Source organism: Esox lucius, chromosome 4 (genome assembly GCF_011004845.1).
Source record: "Esox lucius isolate fEsoLuc1 chromosome 4, fEsoLuc1.pri, whole genome shotgun sequence".
NCBI lineage: Eukaryota > Metazoa > Chordata > Actinopteri > Esociformes > Esocidae > Esox > Esox lucius.
This window is the reverse complement of record NC_047572.1, coordinates 16,988,702-17,016,653: the sequence shown is the minus strand read 5'-3', so window position 1 is coordinate 17,016,653 and position 27,952 is coordinate 16,988,702. Positions and strand designations below refer to the sequence as shown.

At 43.7% G+C, this 27,952-nt stretch overlaps 2 protein-coding genes across 8 annotated transcripts in view; one reads left to right on the top strand and one right to left on the bottom strand.

Annotated features, from left to right (window-relative positions):
- The window catches only part of macrod1 (mono-ADP ribosylhydrolase 1), a 70,255-nt gene that overhangs the window by 30,294 nt on the left and 12,009 nt on the right, over positions 1-27,952 (bottom strand). The gene's annotated exons all lie outside the window — the stretch shown is intronic.
- flrt1b (fibronectin leucine rich transmembrane protein 1b) lies at positions 323-26,404 on the top strand. 5 transcript variants are annotated; one of them, XM_029119283.2, is made up of 4 exons: positions 323-1,177; positions 16,339-17,497; positions 21,446-22,336; positions 22,486-26,404. In XM_029119283.2, the coding sequence occupies exons 3-4, from the start codon at positions 21,457-21,459 to the stop codon at positions 23,721-23,723; spliced, it is 2,118 nt and encodes a 705-aa protein (XP_028975116.1). In that variant the 5' UTR covers positions 323-1,177; positions 16,339-17,497; positions 21,446-21,456; the 3' UTR covers positions 23,724-26,404. The 5 variants fall into 5 exon arrangements, with proteins under 5 accessions (XP_028975116.1, XP_028975117.1, XP_028975115.1 ...); XM_029119284.2 differs by having other exon boundaries at positions 323-2,173; XM_029119282.2 differs by lacking the exon at positions 323-1,177 and adding an exon at positions 2,218-2,781.

Below are 27,952 nucleotides of genomic sequence, written 5' to 3'. Positions count from 1 at the left end.
CCATGGCAACTCCAAAACCCAAAGGTTTGTTACTGAAACATAGTTAATTAGAGAGAGAGAGAGAGCGAAAGAGAGGGAGGAACATGGTGTGACAAAGAGGTAAAACAAGTATTTAGTCTGTAAAGCCTTTCCCACTTCTTTCAGTTAAAGGAAAGACTGTAGAATAAAAGGTGAAGGCTCCGAAGTGGAGTGGCTGTCCATGGCACTGCATACCCGTGCCTTTGCCTCACTGCGACCCGGGTTCATTCTATGGTCTCCCCATACTAGTTGTGGACAGTTAAGACAAACTGTCTTAACATAGACTAAGTTGGGGGGGGGGGGGGTTCTGGTTAGGGTTGCCTGCTCACATGGTGCTCCTGGAATTACTTGTTGTGGATCAGGCATCTGCAAGATAATTGTTGTCATCAGCTACAGACACATTCTCCTCCAAGCACATTGGTCCCAGCTGACCTGGTGGTGTGAACTGTTTTCATAAGCAGCAGCTCAGTATGTTGGGGCTTTTATTTTTTTGTTGGGACACGTCCTGATCTTTGACTCTCCTGACCAGGCTAAATAGCTTTGAGAAGATGAGCCTGTACTCTTCAATAAGAGATATGAAATTAAGAGAAAAGACAGATGAGGGGCAAAGGGGGATAGTTAAAGTGAAACAGAAGCATGATCAGAGAAAAAGCAAGAGGCGAACAAAAAGAGAAAGACAGAGAAAAAAGAGAAAAAAGAAAGAGGAAGGGAGGAAGAGAGATTGGGAACAGAAATGGGGTATACCCGTGTTACCCCAGGGATAAAGGTTTACCATCTGTTAAAACACAAATGGATTATCCACTCCAGAAAAAAAGGTATAATAATGAATCTTTCAGTGACAAATTGTGAAAATATGTATCTTAATATGTACAACCGCAAATTATAGAGTTGTAAATAAGGATAAACTCAAGATCTGTTAAAGTCAAATTAAGCATGTAGAGATTTTTTCTAGAGGGAGGTGACACTGGGCAACACAGAAAGTAAGAGGAGGATGGAGAGAGGGAGGGCCAACAGATAGACAGAAAAGGGAGGACCAATAGAAAAAGGGAGGGAAAGAGAGAGCGAAAAAGAGAGATAGAGGAGGGTGGAGAGGAGAATGAGTCGCATAACATTCTGGGAACATAAAATAAAAAGATGGAGTGTACCTTCTCCTGAAAAGGTAAGTAATGAGGTTATGACTGGACACAGAGAGAAATGGAGAGGGAGAGGCAAGGAGAGATGGCATCAAGCTGGGAAAAAGTAGGGGATGTGTACCAGGTTTGGCTGGCTGAAAGGAAAGGATGGACAGAGTAGGGGTGAAATGGTACACTGAAATGGGAAGAAGAAAAGAATGGATGGAAGACTTACTGTGATAGAGGGAGTGAGAATATATAGAACTACTGCTAGCGGGATGTGGGTTTGCGTGTGTGTGTGTGTGTTCACGCCTGTGTGCAGTTGAGAGGTGTGGTGTTTATCTACTTGCGTTGTGTATTCAGGGACAACAGTACTAGGGTACTATTCTGCTGGGACTTCGTTCAGGTTGTGAAATATGATGAAGGAGGAAGACAATGGCGGTGATTAAGATGCATCTGTGTAATGTTTCCATATTCTAAAGTAGCCTGTATGCACACTGTAATAACAACTGGATTCCTCTTTTCTCTATGGCCCTCCATCTTATTGGTTCTCCCATGTTCCCCCTGCCCCTTGCAACCTGTTTGTGTATTCTTCCCTCTACTCCCTTTTCCACCTCTGCTTCCTTGCTTTCTCCAACAAAACCTCTCCTACCCCCCCCCCCCTCACTGATTGAATTCTATTCATCTTATTCAAAGATTCTTGGAACAAAAACGTAAAAACGCTGAACTGTCAAATGCCTATTGTAGTCACTCTGAGAACGATCTACCTGCCATAATTTAAACCAACGCTGTCACTTTCATGGAAATACTGAAGCGCTTTTTTCCCCCTGAAGCCAATTCCTTATGTAAGATCCGTTTAATTATCGCACAAGGCAAACTAAATGGATGTGGGTAAAAACAAGCAGTACTGTTGCACATGATAGACTTCGTTGTCATGTTACGATGTGATGGTTAAGCTAGGCTAATGTAACTGACCTGAAAGGACCTACTGATCTCCGGAACGCAGCTGAATAGTTAACACCGTCCGTTCCGCGCTCCTGAAGGTATAACCGCGCACGCAGCCATCACGCACACACAAGCATTAACGCGCGTGGAGATCAAGTCGTGGGCTTTAAGGCACACATGTACGCCTGCAAAATGGATTTTAAAGTAAACTATTATATTTTAGCTTATCGGTCATAGTCTTTAGATCGATAATGCTGTATAGAGTGTGCAGTTATGCGTAACTATAGCCACTCAATATATTGCCAGATGTGCCTTTGAGTTTCGAGTGATCTGAGACCATATGTCAACATGAAAGTTCAAGGTTAAGTTCATAGCCATAGCCTACCGTACATTTTGTACTTTCATACAGTGGCACAGTCACGGAGCTCTCAAACAAAGCGACGCAGGGAGCTAGGGAAACCGAGCGCTACGCTTATTATAATAGGTTAGTGACTCTCAAACACACACTCACACAGAGAGAGAGAGAGACACACACAGAGACGGAACATGCTGCCCTGCGAAGACGGTTTCCACGGCGATAACGCATTTTGGAGGGAGTTATCATCTGCTATAGAAGCATAGAAGAGATAGATATATAAAGCATCGACTCGACAAGGCTGTCCAGCGACGGGCAAACGCAAAATAGAATAAAGAATGGACTGTTAAGGTAGGACCGTTCCATGATACAGGGTATATTAAAACAGTATGCATATGCATTTTAAATGCTTTAATTTAGCCGTATCTGAATACAACAGGTGTACAAGAATGGGAACAGGGCTGAGGGTTGTAAGGTTGTTTTATATTAGGTTGGATAAACAATGTAGCAGATGTAGGTGTTTTAAAGTATACATCATGCCAAGCACAAAGGACTACAGGTCCCTTGACAGGAGCTTGTGTTAGTGTGTGTGTGTGTGTGTGTGTGTGTGTAGCCCTGTTTAAGAGGGAGAGAGAAACAGTGAAAACTGAAGTAGATCAATTGGAATGACAAAGAATTTCAGCACAGTATTCTCCCATCCCTATCCTAGCCCTGTGAAATCTTCCTTTATTTTAGCCTGTCCTCTTTGGAGACAAGGTCCACCTGTCAATAGGAATCCACCCCATCCCAGTCAATGACACTGGATGAACATACATCTCTCTCTGTCACACACACACTTAGCTGTTTAGGTGAAAGGTAAATACATAGAGGGAGTGCAGCACAACATCTCCAGTACAATGGAAAACAATGTATTAGATAATCAGAATCCATCTAAGCATACAATAATAACAGGACAGGAAGGTCAACTGTCATGCACTCACTGGGCATTATAATTTTTTTTTTTTAACTACAATATGCATTACCCACACAGGATTATAATGGACCAAAGAGGTCCATATTGAGATTAAAAGTGATGAAGAGAGATTGAGGGAGAAAGGGTAATGTAGAGAGACATGCAAAGAGTAAGGTGGAAAGAATGAGATGGAGAAAGAGATGGAGAAGGAAATAGGGAAAGAGAATCCAAGGCCATCTTGAAAACACCTTTCTTTGGCAGGATTAGGAAAAATTAGGAAAGAATGCCCAAAAAATATAAAGAAAATGACCTAAAACCAAACTCTATTCCAAGCAAATGAATAGCCTTATAAAACATATTTTTTTTACCTTTTGTGATTAGGTCTGCAGAATATTATGAAGTTTCTTTTGATTACCTAGTCTCACTTAAATCCCGGTTAAAGAATTGCCAGAATCAGAAGAGAATGAACAGAACATTTTGAATCCTCCTAATAAGATATCTGGAGAAACAGGGAATTTACAAAAATGTCCCAGAATTTTGCAACCATACCTACATTGTGATTTCAATTTCATTTAATTTTTTTAGTTAATCACTTTACTGTTTAATCTTTTTGAATTTCTAACTTAGGTTTTTAAGAAAATATATGTTGTTGATTTTTTATAAAAACATAAAAATAAAGCCATTGCGACTCAAATTAAAAAGAGGCCTAGAATATCTACAAGGCTTTCTGAGTTTACAATACATAAGTAATTAATAAATAAGGGATGCATAGCACACACACATACATACAATCAAAATAAGGCCATAATAGCATTACATTATAGTGAATCTTTCTTAAAAGAGGAGAATGTTCTGCAGGCCATGTTTTGGAGCAGTAGTACAGTAACACACTAAATCCCCACTACTTTAGTGGGAGTAGTAGAAATAGAGAGAAAAGTTCAGGGACTACATTTATTTCAGCTAAACTTTAGTGCCTCTGCTTCAACGTTTCTGTGTCTTTTCTGTGAAGTGTGTGGGTGTAGGTATGGTGTGTGTACAGTTGAATATGTGGGACTCTGGAGTAAGCTGTGTTCTGTGAGTGTGAGAGCACTGAGGTGTCACCTGAACTGGCTGTTGGGAGGGGGGTACGGGATGTGTGTGGAGGATGATGCTTAGGAGAATGTAAATAATGAGCTCCAAAAACACTGCTTCAAATTTAACAGGCTACATTTATAAAGCAGGCTATCATGATGCTTGCTACGTGTTGAGAGCAAGATGGAGGTGTGCATATGCAATGACAAGCTGGCCGGGATAATTATTCTTTGCTCACTTTAAAAGGAGCCTCAACCTCTGAATACCCAAATGATTTATGCAAAACACATTGACTGTGTTTTGTCCGTGTGTGTGTGTGTGTCTGGGTTGTGTTAACATTGTGTGTGTGAACAAAATTCTATTGGGGCTTTGGTGAAATCTCCCATACAGCCTTAGTAGTTTATTCAATTTTAACAGGCGTGTCAATTAAGAACAAATTCTTATTTTAAACCACAGTCTGGCATGAGGCAAAAGACCTCCTGTGGAGAAGGGGACCGGGATAAAAACAACACAGACAGACGACACCGGCAACAGCACTAAGAAACAGTCTATCAACAAAAGATGTGTATGTCTGAGTGCAGGCGTGTGTGTGGCTTGTGTGTAATCATGTGTGTGGCATGTGTGTATTCATGCGTGTGAAGCAACACAATAAGCTTCCTTACATAAGGTGATGCAACTAGTGACATCGGCTGACAGCCAGAGACATCCTCGTGTCTCAGCAAACTGCTCGTCGAGTTTAGGACCGTTCCAATGACACACCCAGGAGTTTTAGGTCAGCTTGGACAATGGGGCTAATTAGTGAAAGTAATGACTAAAGTTTTTGGGACTTTTAGCATAAAAAGCAGGTTAGGATCTGAGCTTGTTTGTTTTCATTTGGAGCAAGGAGAGACGATAGATACATCAGCGTCTAGCAGTTCTTATGTAATAGAACATACTCCAACATTATTTAAATTAGCTACCTTTGGCCATTGGAAAGTCCAGACGGATCATGTGGGCGTTAGGAAACAAATGCAAATACAGACACCGGATTAATTAGCTGATAGGATGTTCTAGATCAGTGGTTCTCAACAGGCGGGTCGAGGCTTTAAAAGGGGCTAGAAAAAAACATCCCGCTTTCTCCATAAATCATAAAATGCATAAAAAGATATCTTAACCAAAAACATTGTTCAATCATCACAAAGAACTCAATTCAGAACTTACATTCTAATGGACATTTATTTTATACAAATATTACATCATTTTATTTGATATTATTATGGAAATATCATCAAGAAAACATGGCAAGTTTTTACTGTAGCCTATTACTTTTAACACTGTAGTGAAATTATGAAATTATGAATAAAATAAATAATAAATACACTTAAGTGGAACTCGAAACAGTTAAGAAACTAATGAATAAGAACTATTTAATCAGCCTTGTACTGAAGTCAGATACTAACAGCATAATCTTTATATAAGCTGCTAAACTGAGCTATTCTATCAGTGTGAAGGACTTAACACGTGTCATGGGTTTTTCAAACAGACAGACCAAATATTTTTTTCCCTTGCCCAACTCTGCTCCTCCCTCTTCCACCTTCCACTAAATATTCCCTCAATTGCCCACTCTCTTTCTTTTTCTCTTTTCATCCATCTCACTGTACAGGCTAACACTTGGGTTCAACCCCTCCAGGCTAACAATATACTAACTCTCCCCATCTGCCTCTATCGCTGTCTTACATCTGTCTGTCTTTCTCTATACCTCTCGGAATACCTGTCTTGCTCTCTTTCTTTTTCTCTCTCTCTCTGTCAATCTTTCTTTCTCTCCTTCTGCCTCCTATTGAAAAAGCCCATTTACTGGACTGCTCTCCCACTCTCCCTTGTCAGATTGAGTGCTGTCACACTCACAATTCTAACATTTAAGAAAGCAGGGATCTAGTGAAGGAGATGGAGTGATGCAAGTGAGAAAGATGGAGTGATACTAGTGACATGCAGTGATGCTAGTAAGAGATGTAGTGATACCAGTGAAAGCCCAGTTATTTCTAGGGAAAAACAGAAAGGACAGCATTGTCTTTTGTGAACAAATAGTCATAATTCAGACTTTTTATTCCCTTTGCTGAAAATACTGTTTGAGGAAAATATACTTACTATGACTGAGTCACCTTAAAACGTCCATTTAACATAGTCTCAAGTAGCTGCCTGTCTCTTTTAATAGCTGGTTATCAGCACACAGTTATGCCAATAAACACCAGGTATTAAGGAATTGTGTCAGTACCATAAAGACTGAAGATCAAGGAGAGCTTCATGATCAAAAACAGGCTACAGAATTTTAGCTATTATTACTTTAGGTTGTGTAATTTACATTTCTTTAGCCTACCTAACTATTATTACTTTAGGGGCGGAAGGTTGTGTGTTTTTTATGGGAAATGTTTTTTTAACATTTTTCAGTTAGCAGGTTTTACTATACAATTTCCTCTTCATTAATATTAATGAATTAGTATTTACTTACATTATAACCAATAAGCACACAGCAGTTGGCTTCAAGGAAATGTTACGAAATGCATCTACATGCAAAAAGTTTAGTTTGAGAATGAAATTTAGGAGGGCTGGTCTATTAACGACAACTATTAACGTTCATTGCTATTGTGACTAGAATTGTGCCTTTGTGGTACAATGAAAGTTTACAGAACATGAGTGAAAATAATTTAATTTAGAACATGATACAAAATAATGCTTGTTCATGACATTTCTGGAATTGTTTTTAAAAGGATTCCCTAATTTGTGCTACTTTATAACAAGGTAGACATGACAAAAAAAAAGTGAAGAAACATACATTCTTAACAATAGTTTGAATACAATTAAATTGTTTTAAAATGTCAACGGCCTCTGTGCAAATTATAAGGTGGATGACATGACCAGTGTCTTAGAGGAATTGGCCTTTTTCTCGGACCATTCCACCTGAATGAGTCAAGTATGTTGACAATAGGCTGAAAGATGTTCATGTTAATAATCCTGTGTTAAACTTATGAAATATGACTTGCTAACTGACATATCAAACCCATATCAATGACCCAGTGTCCATATAGTATCAATGACCAAGCATCTTTATGGCTACAGGATATCTATCATCCAAAGCCCATATAGTATCAATGTCCCAGAGTCTATATGGTATCAATGACCCAGAGTCTATATGGTATCAATGACCCAGAGTCTATATAGTATCAATGACCAAGCATCTTTATGGCTACAGGATATCTATCATCCAAAGGCCATATAGTATCAATGTCCCAGAGTCGATATGGTATCAATGACACAGAGTCTATATGGCTCTATGGAATCAATGCATTACAGAAGTGACAGAAAAGAGAGGGTTAGTGGTAGTAAGAGAGAAGACAGCAGTATTATAAACCACCTGAAGACCTTATGGACTTGAATGAAAGGATGGAGCAGAGGGAGAGAAAACAAAAGAAAAGGAGCTGGGAGGAAGAGAGAGATGGGAAGAAGGAACAGCACAGCCTGCATGGCTGGCATCCATGGAGAAGGATGAGGGTGTCTCTCTATGTGGTGTAAATTGCTTTAGAGAGTAAAATAGGTTTGTTGTCACACTGCATCGGGTGATGTCATTATCACTGAGCAGAAGACTGCTGTTAGAGCTGATAACACGCTTCACCTATGGGGAAGGTAAATAGGCCTTGTGTGTGTTTTAATGTGTGAGAATTGTGTGTGTATGGGGACGTCTGTGTGAGAAAGAAAAAGAGAAAGGAGGAAGGCAAGGGTCAGCGAGGGAAAAAAAGTGATATAAGAAAATACAGTATGGTATCTCCTCTCCATCTCTTTCTCGTTTAGTCCTCCTCCCACCTTCATTGCTCTCTGTCTGCTGCCTGTTTTTCCCTGAGCCTCTCTCCCTCTGTCGGCTGCCTGTTTTTCCCTGAGCCTCTCTCCCTCTGTCGGCTGCCTGTTTTTCCCTGAGCCTCTCTCCCTCTGTCGGCTGCCTGTTTTTCCCTGAGCCTCTCTCCCTCTGTCGGCTGCCTGTTTTTCCCTGAGCCTCGCTCCCTCTGTCTGCTGCCTGTTTTTCCCTGAGCCTCGCTCCCTCTGTCTGCTGCCTGTTTTTCCCTCAGCCCCTCTCTCCCTCTAGCACTGTGTCTGCTGCCTGGTTTTCCCTCAGCCTCTCTCTCTCCCTCTCTCTCACTCTCTCTCTCTCACACTGTGTCTGCTGCCTGTTTTCCCCTCAGCCTCTCTCTCTCTCACTCTCTCTCTCACACTGTGTCTGCTGCCTGGTTTTCCCCCAGCCTTTCTCTTGCTCTCTCTAAATGGCTGCTGTGTGTCACTGGTTTAAAAAGCTAGTCACATCTCTCTATCTCGCTTTTACACCGTCTTATTCCCTCGCTCTCCTGGTCTTCCCCTTCCATTTCTCTTTTCATCCATCCCTCTCTCTCCCTCCCTCCCTCCCTCCCTCCAAGCCTCTCTGTATGAACGGACACCCTTGGCTGATCTCGCCGGTGTCATGGCCTCTGCAGTCAGCCAGGCCTCACTGTGCGTGCATGTGTGCCCCTGCATGTGTGTTGTCATACAGCCAGGTCAGGGACATTATTGAAATACAGTGTGAAGTGTTAGTACTGTGTTATCTAGCCAGATGTTGTGTAGTTTTGACAGTCAGGTGTGGAGTGGCTCCTCATTGTACAGCACAGACACTCATTCAGACTGAGAGGGTTCAATCTGCATAGCAAAGTGTTCTGTGCTATTCTCTTCCCCATCACATTTACCATCCACTTCTATGTACTATAAAACACACATGTTCCTGTAAACACACACACACATACATACGTTAGTGCATGTGGATTCAGGCTTCAGTGAGTTTAAACCTTGCTCAGGCTGACAGTAATTTCTGCCTCCAAATTACATTCCAATGGGTTCATAAATCTGCCTCCTCCCTTGCTCTGCTTTTCACTCTCTCCCTCCCTCTCCCTCATCCCCCTATCACCCTCTCTTTCCAGCTTTCCCTCAGTAAATGAGAAATAGGAGGTAATGGGGGGTGGGGTGGGAGGTTACGTGAGTTGGACGGTTAAATAGTTTCCACACACACACACACACACACACACACACACACACACACACACACTAGAAGAGTGTAAAATCACACTCATACTTCAAAACACAGACAAACGATTGGATTTTTTTGCCCACCATAGCACATAATTTGCAATCCTCACAAACACAAAGATACACACAAACACACAGATACATATACACACACACACACACACACACACACACACACACAGGCGCTACAAGAGTAAAGAATCACACTAACACTTTAAAACACAGACAAGTGATTGGATTTTTTTGCCCACCATAGCACATGCACATAATTTGCATTCCACAGGCCACAAGTAACCCTGCTCCCAACCCACCTAAAACCCACACACACACAGGTTTTAATGAATCACAGTGCACACACTGGCGCTAGGCAAAGCTATTGATAATGTTCTGCTTCCATTGGCGGTAGGAAGAAGTGTCCTCTGGTGGATCATTTTAATGGGTCCAGATATTACCACACCAGACACATGTGTACCATACATCTGCAAAACCGGCGCTCTGGGTGTGTTTTGGTAATATTGAGGCCCATAACAAACACGGCAGTAGTTCTGCAGTGTTCGGACCGGCCCGCCCCCAGCGCGGCTCCAGCAGGACGGTGGGACGGCTCTAAGGAGAGTGGTAGTGGTGCAGCGGAACAGACATTCAGTAGAGGACAGAACAATAGAGCTGTCAGCCAATGAGACCCTGAGGAACCATTCTATTCTATATTTGTATTCTATTCCACAGCTCCAGTAGTGGTATGAGCCTGGTGTAGATATACGCTGTGTCAGCATGGGCACGAGGAACACAGAGGCAGACGCTACACCTGACCGCGTTACGCTATGCCTGGCCGCGCTACGCTACGCTACGCCTGACCACGCCACGCTACTACTGACCACACCACACCAGACTGAATTACACAACAATACAAAAGACTACACATTACAATAGACTACACCTGACCACACACACAGAGATACACACATTTGCCAAAAAGCCAGGTTTTGGTGAATTCCAAATTCTAGTAAATTTAGAAAGTAAAGCATTGAGAATTTGATTTGGAGCTGGAATTTCATTGCACTTCCTGGAGTGACTGGAACTAAATTGAAATTCACCCCAACCCTGTTCTCTACACTAATACACACTGAATGTGGGACTCAGCGTCATTCCTTTTCCAGACCTCTCAATCCCCTATTCAGCTCTGGTGTGTGCAGGCTTTTGTTTCAGGCTAGTGTGAACATAACAGATTCAACAAATCAAGGTCTTGACATGGAGAATCAGTCTTGCTGTGTTGAATCAGCTGTGTTAGCACAGGGCTGGAATTAAAGCCAGCATAGACAGCCTAGGGGCACCAAGACCAGGACTAAAGAACTGTGCTTTAATCACAGACATGTCGTGTCGCCACACATAACGGAGTAGTCACTGAAGCTGGAGTGTCTGTCCTTTGAAGATTAAGTTGAGCATAGCTCAACTTGAGCATTTTGTAATAAGAAATTAAATGATAATGAATGAGTCTTCAGGAAGCTTCCCTCTTCGTACACAGTACAGTATTGTGTGTGTGTGTCTGTGTATATATACTGTACACAGTGCACTGCAAAATGTTCTAAACCCTGACCAATTGTCTCATATTACTGATATTAAAAACAGTACATTGGAAGTTTGTTCTGTTTAATATTTTATTTTTAAACACTCAACATCAATTATTTATGGTGAGACTGATTTTGTTAGGAAACATCTGCAAGAAAAAATCCTGGAATATGTTGCCTACAAAAGTACAGTATATTCATCCCTGTGCTGTGGAAGCTCCCAGTTTACAAAGATGTAAGAAATTGCCCTAACAAAAACACAATTAACTTACATTGGACTCACACATTTTCTGGATGAAATCCCACAGTTAAATAGTAATTAAATAGGCTGTAAGGACTACAAAGTTAATAATAATACATATAATAATACAAATACATATAAGAGGAAATTGGTACAAAACAATATCCAAGTGTTTAGATATCTCAGTGAACCCTGCGGGATCAATAATCAGGAAGTGGTCGATACATCACAATAACCAGACACAGCAAATAAAATGCTGTCCTTCAAAGTTCTAAAACAAGAAGAAGTCTAGTGAGAGAAGCCATTAAGTGGGCAACAATCCCTTTGAAGGAGCTATAGAGTTCAACGGCTGGTGGAGTAATGGACATTGTTTCAGAGGGTGGCAAGAAGAATGATGGTGGCAGCATCATGCTGTGGGGATGCTCCTTATCAGCAGGGACTGGGCATGTTGTTAAAATTGAAGGAAGAAAAGAACCTGCTTCAGTCTGCTAAAAAACATCAGGATGATGATCCCAAGCACAAGACCAAAGCAATTTTTGTGTGGTTTTGTGTCCTAAAGTAGCCCAGTAATTTCTGATGTCAATCCCATTGAGAATCTGTGGCACTATTAAAAGATGCAGTCCACAAGCCTCATCTTATCAACCTGAACAACCTGGAGGAAATCAACCAAGAAGAGTGGGCCAAAATCACTCCAGCACTGTGCATAAAGCTGCCACATGCTTAACCGAAGACTTAAATCAGTTATTGCAGTGAAATGTGCTGCTATCAAATGATGATCTGTGGGGGTTGAATACTTAAGCAAACAAAATATTTCAGGGACTTTTTCTTACAAATATTTCTCAACATAAAAACAATATCCCCTTACAATAATTTGTTTGGAGTGCCATTGTTGAAAACACCAAGTAATGTATCATTTGCTTGCATTAAACCATTTATTTGCATCATTTGCTTTCATCAAACTAATTCAATGTAGCATTTGTAATGAATCAATGATATAATTGGACAAGGCTTTGAATACCTTTGCAAGGCATTATATACAGTATATACACTGCTCAAAAAAATTAAGGGAACATGTAATTATCGCAGCGTAACACCAAGACAATTAAACCTTAGGGATATAAATCCATCCGGGTAGGAAGCATAAGCGATTGTGAATCAATGTCACCTGTTTTGGTGCAAATGGAGAGGCAACAGTTGCACTGGAGAGGCAACAGCAAGACAACCCCCAGAAAGGGAATGGTTTTGCAGGTGGTGGCCACAGACAATTGCTTCCTCCTTATCCTTCCTGACTGATTCTTCACTAGTTTTGCATTTTGCTAGTGTCCTTGTCACTATTGGTAGCATGAGGCGGTACCTGCAGCCCATTCAGTTTGCACAGGTCGTCCAGCTACACCAGGATGGCACATCCATAGGTGCCGTTGTTAGAAGGTTTTCTGCATTTCGCAGTACAGTCTCAAGAGCATGGAGCAGATACCAGTAGATGGGCCGTTACACAATAAGAGCTGGACAGGACTATAGAGGGGGATCAACCTAGCAGCAGAATCGATATCTACTCTTTTGTGCAAGGAGGAACAGGAGGAGCATTGCCAGAGCCCTTCAAAATGACCTCTCAGTGGACTACTGGTGTGCATGTTTCTGACCAAACTGTCAGAAACAGACTCCATGAGGGTGGCATGAGGGCCTGACATCCTCTAGTATATGAGAGCAGGTTCCCACTGAGCACATATGACAGATGAGAAAGAGTCTGGAGATGCTGTGGTGAATGTTATGCTGCCTGCCACATCGTCCAGCATGACTGGTTTGGCGGGGGATCAGTGATGGTCTTGGGAGACATATCCTTGAAGGGTCGGACAAACCTCCACGTGCTAGCCAATGGTACCCTGACTTCTGTTAGGTACCAGGATGAAATCCTCAGACTCATTGTCAGAAGGCATGGTGCCATTGACTGGCACTCACGTTCCCCAGACCTAAATCCAATTGAGACCTTCTGGGACATTATGTATCGGTGCATCCGACGCCACCAAGTAGTGCCACAGACTGTCCAGGAGCTCACCGATGCCCTGATCCAGGTCTGGGAGGAGATTCCCCAGGACACCATCCACCGTCTCATCAGGAGCATGCCCAGATGTTGTTGGGAGGGAATACAGGCACATTGGGACCATACACCCTAATGAGTTACATTATGAGTTGCCGTAATGAAATTCACCATTGTTACATCAATTTTCTTCTCAACTAATTACACAACGTACAGTAAAGATTTTGATCTTTAATATATTTTGTTAATCGAGACGCATTCTGTGATTAAATGTTCCCTTAGTTTTTTGGAGTAGTTTATTTATAAAGTTATACATACATATAAAGTGGTATACATACTGTGCATTCATATGAAAAAGGAAGCAAATGGAAAGTTGTCAGTTTTAACGTTTGGACACATGGATATCTGATCTAAATTCCAACAATATTAATTTATAAATGCAATCTAACACAAAAGAAATGTTTCACACTGAATTTATATAATTAAAATAATCAGAAATGTAATTTCAATGTACAACCCTGTTTCCAAGAAAGTTGGGAAGCTGCGTAAAATGCAATTAAAAACAGAATGCAATGATGTGCACATTTATCCCTGTAATATATTATAAATTGTAAAAAGGCAACATAGTACATGATGATGATGGTGAGATTCTCAAACTCTTTGCGATTTTACATTGAGAAACGTTATTCTTAAATTGTTGCACTATTTGCCTTGCAGTCTTTAATAAAGTGATGAACCCCTCCCTATCCTCACTTCAGACAGACCCATCCTCCCTGGAATAATCTTTTAATACCCAATCGTATTACTGACCTGTTGCCAATTTACCTAATTAGTTCTGTGTGGCCTCTGGCCCAACTTTCTTGAAACATTTTGCTGGCATCAAATTCAAAGTGGGCATATATTTGTCAAAAAACAATAAAACATCTCAGTTTCAACATTTGATATGCTGTCTTTGTAATATTGTCTATTGAATACAGGGTTTAATCTATTTGCACATAATTGCATTCTGTTTTTATTTACATTTTACGCAGCGTCCTGGCATTTTTGGAAATGGGCTTGTACTTCCTTTTTCACATGACTGTATGTATACACTACATATGTATGTATAACTCCAAAATATACTGTATATACAAGTTAGTAAATCCATATATTTTAAGAGTACAGCGTTCCATAAGGATTAGAAACTTGGTATGGTTTGGCCTTAATCATATGGGTGAGTAGTAATACATTATGCCTTGATCAAAAGACCTTTCTGAGGCCCTCAGAAGAATGTTTATTGAGGTCCATGAGTCTGGGGGTTCTTACAAAGCCTTTTCCATGCAATTCCATATTTTATCAGAGAACTCCAGAGGATAATGTGTAATCTGTGTAAAAGCTGCAACAGGACAATGATCTAAAACAGACAATAAAAGCTACAACAGAATGGCTCAAAAAGAAGAAATAGAGGGTTATGGAATGGCCGAATAAAAGCCCAGATCTCCATCCTATCGAAATACTGTGGGGGGACTGGAAGCGGTCCGCGCATGCAAGAAAGCCCTGGAACATGACACAGCTGAGGCAGTACTGTAAAGATGAGTGGGGGGAAAATTCTCAGAGTCAATTGAAGAAGCTCACAGACAGTTTCAAGAAATGGCTACAGGAAGTTATTTCAGCCAAAGGGGAAAACACTGGCATTAAAGCTTGTACTTTTATTCTGCTCTATGAAATAGAAGTCTCTGTATGTGTCTGAAAGTCCGACTTATGCTGTGCATTTGAGGGTGTCCAGCTAACTGCGGGAGGTTGTGTTTCTGAAGGAGTCCTAGGTAATTGAGGGAGGTTGTGTTTCTGAAGGAGTCCTAGCTAATTGAGGGAGGTTGTGTTTCTGAAGGAGTCCTAGCTAATTGAGGGAGGTTGTGTTTCTGAAGGAGGCCTAGCTAACTGAGGGAGCTTGTGTTTCTGAAGGAGGCCTAGCTAACTGAGGGAGCTTGTGTTTCTGAAGGAGTCCTAGCTAACTGAGGGAGGTTGTGTTTCTGAAGGAGTCCTAGCTAATTGAGGGAGGTTGTGTTTCTGAAGGAGTCCTAGCTAATTGAGGGAGGTTGTGTTTCTGAAGGAGTCCTAGCTAATTGAGGGAGGTTGTGTTTCTGAAGGAGTCCTAGCTAACTGAGGGAGGCTGTGTTTCTAAAGGAGTCCTAGTTAACAGAGAGACGCGTTTCTGAAGGTGTCCTAGCTAACAGAGAGGTTATGTTTCTGAAGGAGTTCTAGCTAATTGAGGGAGGTTGTGTTTCTGAAGGAGTCCTAGCTAACTGAGGGAGGCTGTGTTTCTGAAGGAGTCCTAGCTAACTGAGGCAGGCTGTGTTTCTGAAGGAGTCCTAGTTAACTAGGGGATGGTGTGTTTCTGAAGGAGTCCTAGCTAACAGAGAGACGCGTTTCTGAAGGTGTCCTAGCTAACAGAGAGGTTATGTTTCTGAAGGAGTTCTAGCTAATTGAGCGAAGTTGTGTTTCTGAAGGAGTCCTAGCTAGTTGAGGGAGGTTGTGTTTCTGAAGGGGTCCTAGCTAACTGAGGGAGGCTGTGTTTCTGAAGGAGTCCTAGCTAACTGAGGGAGGCTGTATTTCTGAAGGAGTCCTAGTTAACTAGGGGAGGGTGTGTATGAACTATGGACTAGCTTGCTACATTTTCAGAGAAATTTCGAAGAAGACTCAAGATACTACATTATTTTGTTGTTTAATCTTGCAGATATTGATAGCTAGAGATGCCACCTTTCAAGGCATCTTACCCTACCAGAGGTTTGCAAGTGTGAAGACAATTCTGTTAGAACTATCACGTTTCTGTGGACTGCACAGGCATATGGCTCGATTTTCCTGCGATTGACGGCCACAATCCTGTGTGGTACGTCTCTAACCTGCCGGCGTGAATTCAAACACAATGGAAATGATTTTTCTCTCTCTCGTAATGTTAACAAGCCACTAACAATTCTCTTTGTACTCCCCACAGGAGGGCGTTGTCTTGGACTAGTCAGGCTGTGCATTTTCAGTAAGTACCACTGAGACGGAGGGAGGACATTACTCTTACCATCAACAAGCTGGAGAATTGAGACTGTGGCAAACCCACAGAGATCAGAAACACGCATCCTCACACACAAACGGATTGCAAAAAAAAAAAAAACATTGTGCGGGTCAAAGCGACCAATTATCAAGCAATATCACTTTTAGACGCTAATCCCTGACGATTCCAGGAGAGAGAAAATGTGCCTGGACGGATAGCGAGCAGAGTCACTACAGGCCTTCAGACCCAGAGATGATTTGCTGTAATCCTCAAAGTGTAGGATAACAACTGGCCCAGACTTCTGTGACCTCTCATCCCACCACCTCCTCTGTCTCCTCCTCGGTCTCCTTCTCCTCCTCGGTCGCCTTCTCCTCCTCGGTCGCCTTCTCCTCCCACATCTAAACCACTCTGTTCAACTCATTATATCTAACCTCCGAGCTGTGAAACGTTCTCTATTCCCCGTGGCACAGACACACATGCTGACTGGATTAACGTCTCTGCTTATGGAAATCAACATGAAGATAACATAACCTGACTGGCAGAGAGGCCTTGAAGACTGATTCTCCTGGATACGGACTGAGCAGCCAGATGCTACTCCTGATGGGTCTGGAGGCAGTAGGCTGTTAGGCAGGCCAGGCCATGCTGCTTCCCGCACCTTCGTCCTCTTCCATGCTGCCTCCCACTACTGGGTGCCATCATCATCATCATCCATACCGTTATCTTCATCGCTCACCAATGCCACAGGAAGCAAGGTGGCTCAGAGGGGACAGGCTGAACCTCTGAACTACTACGGACAGTGTGGACTGGGACTGGGACTGAAAAAACACACACCAACACACACACACACACACACACACACACAGTCAAAAGGTCCTCACTTTCCCATCTACATAGTGTAAAAGTCCTCACTTTGATAGCAATTCAAGTACACACATACTGGGACTGACATCAAACACTGACACACACACACACACTGCCATCACACCCACACTAAACACACACATACTGAGTCACACACTGACTTGTCACACACACACACATTAACAGCCCCAAGCTTTGGAACTGACAGAAGAAGATAGAAGACACAAAGAGACTTGGCACTGTGAGAGTAAGTTAAGACTAGTTTCTCAATCACCCTCTTCAACATATTTTTTTGCACTAAATATTGATGTGTATTCAGTTGCAGCCAAATACGTGTACAGACATTCTTGCATTTCTTTGCATTTATTTCTCTCTCATTTAGAGAAAAAAAGAGGAATTTAGAGAAGAAACACACTGTTCTTAGAAAGTGATCCCATCATGTATAAAAATGTGTCCTCACCCTGTCTATTTTTTTTAAATTGGGAAAATAGAGAAATGACAGACAATTATAGACATGGAGCTAGAACTTTGTGTTACAGACTATGGCCAAGATAACTGCCAACAAATGCTTCTACAGGCATCAATGAGCTTGCTGTACTTTTCCACTGGCAATTTAGCTCACTCTTCAGCAGTAAACTGTTCTAATACTTCAATGTTTGTTGGGTGCCCTCCACCAACTACTGTTTTCAACTCTCAACATCAATTCAGGAAGTGATTCATATCTGATTTCTTCACTGACCATTGCAGAACAGTCCAGCTTTTCTTACTGAACCGTTCCAGGATGGTTTATTTTGTGTTTGCAGTTGCTGTCATGTTGGAAGACACACAACCTTCGGCGGACACAGCTTTTGGACACTGGGCAGAACATACAAAACACCTCAATAATCTGCTAATATCATGTCTTGCAGACATTCAAGAGATTTGGAACCATTTCGGTTGTGTCTTTGAACATTTCATTCGGGCACTGTTAAACACAGAAAACCCCCATAGCATAAGACACAAGAAAGCCTGCCTGAACTTCTAAAAAGAATCACATAAAAAGACTAAATCCTCTTGACCAATGAAACATAATTGGAGCACTTTGGCAATACAATTCAGCAAAGTGTTTACTGATAACTGAATGAAGCATTAAATGCAACAATAATGAAAAAAAGCACAGTCTCCAATGATGGGAGAGACCTGTTATGGCTGTTGGGTTGCTTTCCTGTCTCTGATACTAGGCACCTTGAATATGCTGGAAGCATCATAAAATAAGCAGTGAAATTAGTTGTTCTGAATGCACTTTTAAACCCAGTGTCCAAAAACTAGGTCACCTTTGAAGGTTGTTATTCTTCCAGCAAGACAACGACCACAAACACAGGCCAAAACGCAACTAGGAATGGTTAAAAAGAGATCCTGGACTGTTCCATAAAAGCTAGTGTGAAGTCCAGATCTGAATCACATCCAAAACCAGGATAATATGGCAATATTTTAAAATATCAGTTGGTCAAGGGCCCTCAAACATGGGAGAATAAGACCAGTTCGTTACTAGAGAGTAGACCAAATGGTCCGTAGGAAGGTTGGCTTATTCGAGCATATGTTAACAGTCATATTGGCCAAAGGCTGTGCAATGGATGACTTGGTCCGGGGTGTCTATAGTTTAATCATTTCCTTTTTTATATTACTAGGGGGTTCCTTAGTGGTGCAGTGGTCTAAGCTGCCTCACAATAAATCTGCATCTCTATGGCCAGGAGCTTAAATCCTGTCAGGACATCCCACAGAGGGTGATGCAAATTGCCTCAGGTTCTTCCAGAGTGGATGGGTTGGACAGGGTTGTCTTGTCATGCTTTAGTCTTCCAGAGTGGATGGCCTGGACAGGGTTATCTTTTCATGCTTTAGTCTTCCAGAGTGGATGGGTTGGACAGGGCTGTCTTGTCATGCTTTAGTCTTCCAGAGTGGATGGGTTGGACAGGGCTGTCTTGTCATGCTTTAGTCTTCCAGAGTGGATGGGTTGGACAGGGTTGTCTTGTCATGCTTTAGAAACTGTTTGTGGAAAAGTCAACACTCCCATTCCTGTTGAGGAGTTGCTGCAATCAGGCAAGCGAAAACATAATCCCACTGATTTGGCCATGTTGGAAAAACAAATAATAAAGTGTAAGTCATAAAATGTTTATATTAAAGAAAATAGGAAATACATCTCTTCACATATCTTTTTAAATGTCAAAAAGAAATGTTTAAAAAACACCTCAGAGGAAACAGAGAGGTGATGGTGAAGGCAGAAAATGAAGGATGGTATCCAAATGAAACGGACAGAAAGGAAAACAATCTCACGAGAGAGAAGAGAGGGATTATGGGAGATGGGGATTGGGGAAGGAGAGAGCTGGCGTCTAATGGATCCAATCTCAGTGTGGAGAAATGGAGTAGTCAGTTGATAAAAAGATGAGGAGCTGAACAGATTGAAGAGATTATCAATGGAGAGAGAGTTAGGGAGAAGTGGGGGGTGGAGTGTGAAAAATGACAGAGAAAGGTACGGAAGGAATAACCACATGGGCAGTCTACAAATCTAAGATTGAGGGTGACTATACAGTATGAAAGGTGAATGAAGGGAGGGGATCCCAAGTAGAGAGCTCAGGGAGATGGTAAAACATTTAATAATTGACAGGAAATATGTGAGGGAGAGTCTGGCACAGACTGTAGAGCACAGACTATTTGATATTCATAGTGGAGACTCTCCAATATTTTTTTTTATCCTCCACCTTGACTGTCTTTCTTTTGTTTCTCTCTCTTTCTCTATTCATCTATCTGTCCCTGTTGGGGGAATGCTGGCAGTGGCAGTTCTTAGGAACGGCTGTTTCGTGCTAAAAATACATACACTCGAAAACACATTCAGGTCCAGCTGCGAATTAGGATAGAATTCAACTTTATCAATCATTATTATCGCCCAGCCGAAACTGCTCCATAAGGTCGTGAGATAGAATGTCGATATGAAGATATCAGTACATTCATACACAGCACTCCAGCAATATCAATGATTCCCCTTTTAAAAAACTATGCGCTGAAAATTATTGACTATTTTTCATCTCTCTCCTTCCATGCCTCACTCATTCACTCTTCCCTTCCCACTGTTGCCAACTCTTGTTGGCTTTGCATGGATTTTGACTGAAGCCGAGGGGAAGGTTTGCATGTTCTCCTGAGAGTGAAACACACACAAACAAACACACTGGAACAAAAGGAAAAACATGCCTGCAGAGTATTTGTTTGTTAAATGTATTGTCAAATTATGTCAAGGATCTCAGAGGTCCCAAACATCTCCAAGTCTTACAATACATGTGAGTCCCTCAGAAATCCACAGAATATAATGTCTGGCAGTGCATATAATCATACATCACTGAATGCATGTAGCATTTATACTTCTGTTCCATGTAGCTTGGTGTTGTATACACAACTGTTGAATACTCTACTGACCTCCACTTTTCTTCATTAGAATTGTAAATTAATGTTGCTGGTAATGATTCAGCAACAAAAGTCAAGCAGAGCAATGCAATCTGATGAATTTATAATGTAAAAAATACAAATTAAAAAAATTCGCATAAAAAGCATATGTAAAGTACCCACTAAAATATTTCCTAGGAATTACTTATTTACACCACAACTGGACAAAAACACTGCACGCACGGACTTAGTTTGTGCCAAATACCAAGTTGCAGTTACATTATGCTTTAAGTAATGTAACCTTAAGTAATGTATAAATGTCCTTTCTGACTGGGATTACCAACAATGCATTTAGAGAAAGATGTATTCCAGAAAACCAACATTACCTTGGCTAACCCAATTCTAAATCCCTGATTCCCCTTTAAAATACTTCCACACATTCATTCTCTAGTTCTCTTTCAGATATATCCCATCTACTTCCTGTCCATCCCTCCCCACTTGGACCCCCTCTGTCCCTTTGTCTTCTGGTTGGTAGGAGTGACCCATATTATCCTGATGGCACCACTCAATTGATGCACAGCAACTGTTATTCCTATCTTCATTCACAAGTTCTTCATTCCGAAACCCACCACGAAACATAACATTTTATTTAAAGAAAACCCCAAGAATTGAAAAATGCTAAAGGACATTAGGACAGAAAATACCTGTAACACTCATTCAGGCACAAGGGCTCTCGAAAACAAATGAACTCCCCACCCATTCTCTCTCTCCGTCTCTCTCACAGACGACGGCACCATGGCTGCAGAGAGTCTGGCCGAGCTCCGCGATTGGCTCTTTCTGATTCTCCTGTGCTTGACTCTATTGGCTGAGATGCTGGAGTTGGCGGCGGCAGCAGCAGTTGCCTTGGAGGAGGGCGAAGAGGATGTCCTGTGCCCGTCTGTCTGCCGCTGTGACGAGGGCTTCATCTACTGTAATGACCGGGGCCTGAGCTTGATCCCTCCGCTGCCGTTAACGGCTACCGTCCTCTACCTACAGAGCAACCGGTTGGCCAACTCCGGCCTGCCGCCCTCACTGGAGCGCAGCAGTAGTATCCGTGTGGTCTACCTGTACGCCAATCAGCTGGACGAGTTTCCCGTACACCTGCCGCCGTCGCTACGGGAACTGCACCTGCAGGACAACAATATTCGGACGTTGCCGCGCACAGCGTTGGCCCGGTTACCGCTGCTGGAGAGGCTACACCTGGACGACAACTCCATCTCCACGGTGAGCATCCAGGAGCGCGCCTTCTCTGGCACGCCTCGGCTCCGCCTGCTCTTCCTCTCGCGGAACCACCTGTCCAGCATCCCGGCCGGCCTCCCCGCCTCCTTAGAAGAACTCCGCCTAGACGACAACAGGATCAACACCATCCCCACGCACGCCTTCCGGGGACTAGCCTCGCTGCGGCGCCTCGTCCTCGACGGAAATCTCCTGGCCAACACGCGAATCGCAGACGACACCTTCTCCCGCCTGGCCAACCTCACAGAGTTGTCGCTCGTCCGCAACGCCCTGCAGACCCCACCCGTCAACCTGCCCAGCGCACACCTGCTGAGGCTCCACTTGCAGGACAACGGGCTGACCCACGTGCCCCGGGGGACGCTGGACGGGATGAGGAGGCTGCAGAGGCTGGACCTGTCAGGTGACCAACCTGGGGTGCGGGGGACACACGACTGCGGTCCTGTTTTAATATCATTGTTCCTTTTCTTTTTTCTCCACAGCGCTAGATATTTCACAGAGATCCCACTTTCCCCCAGAATAACCGCGCCCACCTCTCTTCCGTCTCTTCAGGGAACAACCTGACCACGCTCCCCCGGGGGCTGCTGAGGGATCTGGACAGCCTGGAGCTGCTGCTCCTCCGAGGGAACCCCTGGTACTGTGGCTGCAATCTGCGCTGGCTCCACGCCTGGCTGTACGGCCGCGGGGCCGGGGTGACCGTACGGGGCCTGACCTGCCACACGCCAGAGGAGGTGCGGGGCCAGGCCCTCAGGGACCTCTCAGGGCTCATGGACCAATGTGAATCCCCCCTGGGAGGTGTGGGGGTGAACACCGTGGGGGGCAGAGGAAGTGTTGATATTGCCGCCGGCACAACCAGCGCCTTGCCTCCCACCCAGGGCACTCTGTTCACCCTCAGAGCCGTGCGGCCGGGCCTGGTGATGCCGTTACCGCCGGGGGTGGGCGAGGGTGGGGGGCAATCCCCAAACCACGACCTCCAGATCACGGTGAAGCCGCTGTCTGCCGACAGTGCGCTGGTGACGTGGCTGTGCCCGCGGCCGGCTTCGTCCTTCCGGCTGTCCTGGCTCAGGCTGGGCAGCAGCGCTGCTCTGGGCTCCATTACGGAGACGCTGGTACCCGGGGACCGGCAACAGTACCTGGTGAACCCACTCACTCCACGCTCCCACTACCTCATCTGCTTGCTCCCCCTGCGCACATTCTCCTCCTCCGGAGGGTCACAGAGGGGGCAACAGCAGGAGAAGGACGTTACAGACGAGACCCCCGCCTGCGCTCAGATAGAGACAGGGGACGCTGGGAGCCCCGAGGGGGGAGACAGGGCTGGCGAGTCCGAGCCAGAGATTGCCGCCCTCCCGTTGGCCGGGATCATCGGCGGGTCCACGGCATTAGTCTCTCTCCTGCTCATCTTCGGCATCTTCTGCTGGTATGGCCAGCGCGCCGGCTACGTCTCCGGGGAAACGGACTCTTACGGGGTCAGAGGTCAGCGTGGGGTCGGTAAGCCCTACGACGACTACGTTGAGTCAGGCACCAAGAAGGACACCTCCATCCTGGAGATCAGGAGCCCCGGCTTCGCCATGACGCCAATGGCGACTCATCAGCCACTGCAGCCCAAAGGAGGGGAGGACGTCACCTATGTGCACACCATCTTCCCCTCGTCGCATGGCAACGGCACATACCGGAGCAACCAGGGTCACAACGGCATCATCACCCAGCTGGGTCACACGGCGGGCTACGGGACCAACAGAGGTTACCGGGAGCAAGGGATGATCCCGGATATAGACTACACCTATACGTGATGAACACCTCAGACACTTTTCTCCCAACCGCCGTCGGCCGGACACCGTTCTAAGGACACGGCTCTAGCCGGCGGTTGGTCGGTGGGTTGGTCTCTTTGGTTCCAAAGTACCCTCTGTGCCTCCTCGGTTCTGCTCTGAATCTGATTGATATATTACTTAGTTGACTGGCTTGGGCTGCTGTGTTTGTCCCCACCGGGCTGCCATACTGTAGATGTTAGCCGGGTGACAAAAGTGGGCTGCTGTGTTTGTCCCCACCAGGCTGCCATACTGTAGATGTTAGCCGGGTGACAGAAAGTGCCAGTCGAGTCATACCTCGCTGGGTATTGACCTATGTTTCCAATGCTTCTCATGTACATTGTTTTGAGATCTCTGTATCTTTGAAAGCTTATGTACTCTTCTTCTATTCCAGACAGACAGGATTTGAGGTGGATGTTTAGGTGTAGGCAACATTTATAGGGAAATATATACGAGACAGAAGTACTTTTGTATAGAGATAGCTATACTACTACCACCTTCTGCTGTATGCACTGTGTAGAAACAAGGGAAAGGGTTTGATGGTAGTCATAACAACCTACCAACAACACATCATGACTGACTGACAAAAAGATATGTTCCCATCTTAGTCCCCTACTTTTCGCCACTTTTTTTGGTTTTTTTACTTCTCTGTTTCTTTTGTGCTGCAGAGAGAGAGAGAATACTTTGTTCTAGCTGAGAGGAGCTGACAGTTGTGATAACTGCTCTGACAGGGACAGAGGCTCCAACTGCAGCACAGCGCCTCCCGCCGCCAGCCCGCCTGGGGACTCTAATGAGGAAGACAGGGGGTGAGAGGAGCAGAGGGGAGTAAGAGAAGGGAGACGAGAGGGATACATGGAGAAAGAAGGGTTTTATCCATTATTGATATTTTATTACGGAAAGGGGCATAATGTGTAAAAAATGAACTAATTAAATGTACCCCTCATTAAAGAGATGAATGGTCATTACAAGGTTATGGAAGAAAATTATGATATTTTTGGCTGGGAATTTTCCCCCTCCCATAAGCACCCCGCTTTTAAAGAAGGGATCATGTTACTTAAAGCATGTCATGACAATATGGAAAGCAGGTGTGTTAACTAGACAATCAGAAAATTGACAGTAATCAAATGGAATATATCAATCCAAAGTAGTTTTAGCACTAAGGCTTGGGGGGTGGTCTCTGGCCAGTATCCTCCGCCTAGGGCTGTTCTTTCTTATGCATGACGCAACATGTGCCTGGATACAGCCCTTAGCTGTGGAATACTGGCCCATTAGCACAAATCCCAGAGGTACCTTACTGCGATTATAAACTGGTTACCAGAATAACAGTAAACAGGTTGTTTTGTTACAGACCAGTGGTCTGATATACCACTGCTTTCAGCCAATCACAATCCAAGACCCGAAATTACCCAGTTTATGATGTTCCACAGTCATTGATCATTTGCGCTCCTAGGTTGTGCTGTTAATTTCTGATAGTTTCCAAAACACATGAAGATGTGGCAGTGAAAGCAGATATGCAGTTTGTTGACACTACAACACAGTGTAGACATGTCTAACGGATGCTAATCAATAAAACGTCTGTTCATTTAGTTGCCCTGTTTTGCTTTCGTCCATAGAGAATTGTCTGCGGCGCTCTTGTATTATCATATAACCAACAATTTAGAATAAAGGCGCTAATGTGGCGTTCTAAAACCTGACCAAACTCTCTTAATACATGGCTCTATCATGATCTACTCATTGCTACGAAATGTGAAGCTATCAGGAAAGATGAAGACAAAGGCTCGTGCGTTTACACTGACAGACCCATTCACCCCTCAAAGTCTGAACAGCAAGTTGTAACAGCCATAGTAACTCAGTAATCAGCTATCACTATGTAGCCCTCTATTATATAGCTATTTAATACCTCCATGTAGATCAGAGTCATTTAGATCTAGTGAGCTAATCGGGGCACAAGTGGGATGCAGCAGTTCCATAGTAATCAGGGATGACCCACACTCCATCTCTGCACTCTAATCACACACACACACACACACACACACACACACGGCTCTGAAGCATATCAGTCAATCTGTGGCATGTATGAGAACGACGTGGCCTCTTGTTCTATCCGAACTGAATAGAGAACAGTGGGGGTGTGGGGTTGATATTGAACTGAAGAGAAAGACCTTGGTACAGAGTCATATAGTATGAATATGAGGTTTTAATAAAACATTATAAACACCACTTCAGCCCTATTGCTTCCTCCCCCCATCCAAAACAGAACTGGGAGGAGAACTCCGGTGGTAGTGAAAAGCTCCAAAGCCTTCTCTATGTCTTAGAAGTAACCTTTTCCCTAAATCCTCTCAGCTTTCAGAAATATTAAAAGTTGTGTGTATAAATCTAAATGGTTTGTTTGGTTGGTTTCGTTTTTCTATGCCAATAAAAAGGAATTGTTCAACGGAAACTGTCTTCAGGTGAGTTTTATTGGAAGGCGGTGGAGGGCTGTTTTAAATGTTGCTGTAGAAATGTAATGCCATCATATTAGATGGAATCAATGTTAAGTCGACAGTAATATAGCTATTATACGGCGGGGTAATGTTTATTAAAATATTGTCTCTGAAAACACAGTGGCTGAGTTAACACTGAGGTAATTAAGCAACCTTGGTAAGCGACTCCCTAACCGTGTGTTTGTTTATTTTGTATAAACATGGTTTGGAGGCATGTGTGTGTGTGTGTGTGTGTGTGTGTGTGTTTATACAGGAGGACATGCCTCACATTCCAAGTGAGTGCTAATGCCGGTGTAAGCCCAGATCAATACAGAGCTGTGGAGTGTATAGCTAAGTGTCTATCTCTGACAAACAGTTTGTGACACAGAGTGCAGAGCTGGTTGTGTGTGTGTGCGTGCGTGTGCGTGTACGCACTAAAGCCATCCAATCTCTAAAGCCTTTCAGTTAGTTAGCCCATGTGACTGTGGCCCTCCTGTCCATTAAGCTGACTCTAATTGAGTAGTACTAATTGCAGTACCGTACAAAACTCTGAGACAACCTTTAGGTGATGACATTCAATTTAAAGAAATTAATGAAGATTCTAGCAGAGTAGTAGGAGAGGAAATACTTATAGGGCGCACACATGTAGAGGCATTAGCGCACACACACACACACACATACGCCTCTTCAATGTCAGGAGAGCTTTCGAGCAGCACAGAGCATCTTAGAGCCAGAGAATAAGCACTGACTCATTTCCACTTCTTCCCAAACCTATGACTCTAATTAATGACAAGAACAGAAAAATGTGTTCCACTAGCATGGGGGGGGGGGGGGTCATCTTCATCCCTGATGAGGAGTGGTGTATTGGTAGCTTTCATAATATATGCTACGGTTTTCCGTTCCCCGGCCTACAGTAAAGCAAACCAACAACATTGTCAAACATTTCCCATTTTTGATTGGAGCCAGGGTATTCTTTTATTTTACTGGTCCAAAGACTTTTCTCCAAGATACAGGCTTGCACTAGTTTTTTCTTTTTTGGTTCAATCAGTCTTTTTTGTGTCTCCTTCAGCCATGGGTCGTCCAGTATTTACCAATGACCAAATAGTGTTCAAAGAAAGAAACAACCTACCTACAATCAATTATAGAGGAGGTTCAGTAATGCTCTGGGGTTTCTTGGCTGCCTCGGATACTGTGGGCCTTGAATGTCTAAGGCATCATGAAATCACCAGATTATCAAAGTGTTTTGGAGCACAATGTTCAACCTAGTCTCCAAACACTGTCTCTGTTGAAAGTTGTAGGCCTTCAAGCAACTGCCCTCCCATAGATGTGGGTCGGCCAAGAAAATGGATCTGGCAATACGGAGAACTCCGGTAGGGTTTCATGGTTTCGGCATAGCTTAAAGGTAAGGCTGAAGAGGAGGTCTCATCTTGGAAAGGTTGAACACCAGGCAGCCTACAGCATTTCGAAAAAGCTGCAGGGGTTTTATGGAACAAGCAGGGAGCCCAAGCAACGGATTGATTACCAGAACCTGGATTGGGACACGTACCGCTTCCTGTGCCCTGAAAGGTCGTACTCTGCGGATATTGCAGAGCATGAACCCGCAGGAGCGTGTTGTCCCTTTAATGTTCCACGGTCACGCCAAGGTTCTTGGCACCCTGGAAGGGAGACACGGTCTAGCTGTCAACTGTGAGTGAGAGGTCTTGGGAGCGTTCAGGCTTTCTCCCCGGAGGAACAACAAGGCAACGCGCAGGT

Bases quoted from the DNA above. Each gene is read 5' to 3' on its own strand.
- flrt1b (XM_029119283.2), top strand. From the start codon at position 21,457: ATGGCTGCAGAGAGTCTGGCCGAGCTCCGCGATTGGCTCTTTCTGATT. The intron at 22,337-22,485 runs GTGACCAACCTG...CCGTCTCTTCAG, and splicing joins GCAGAGGCTGGACCTGTCAG to GGAACAACCTGACCACGCTC.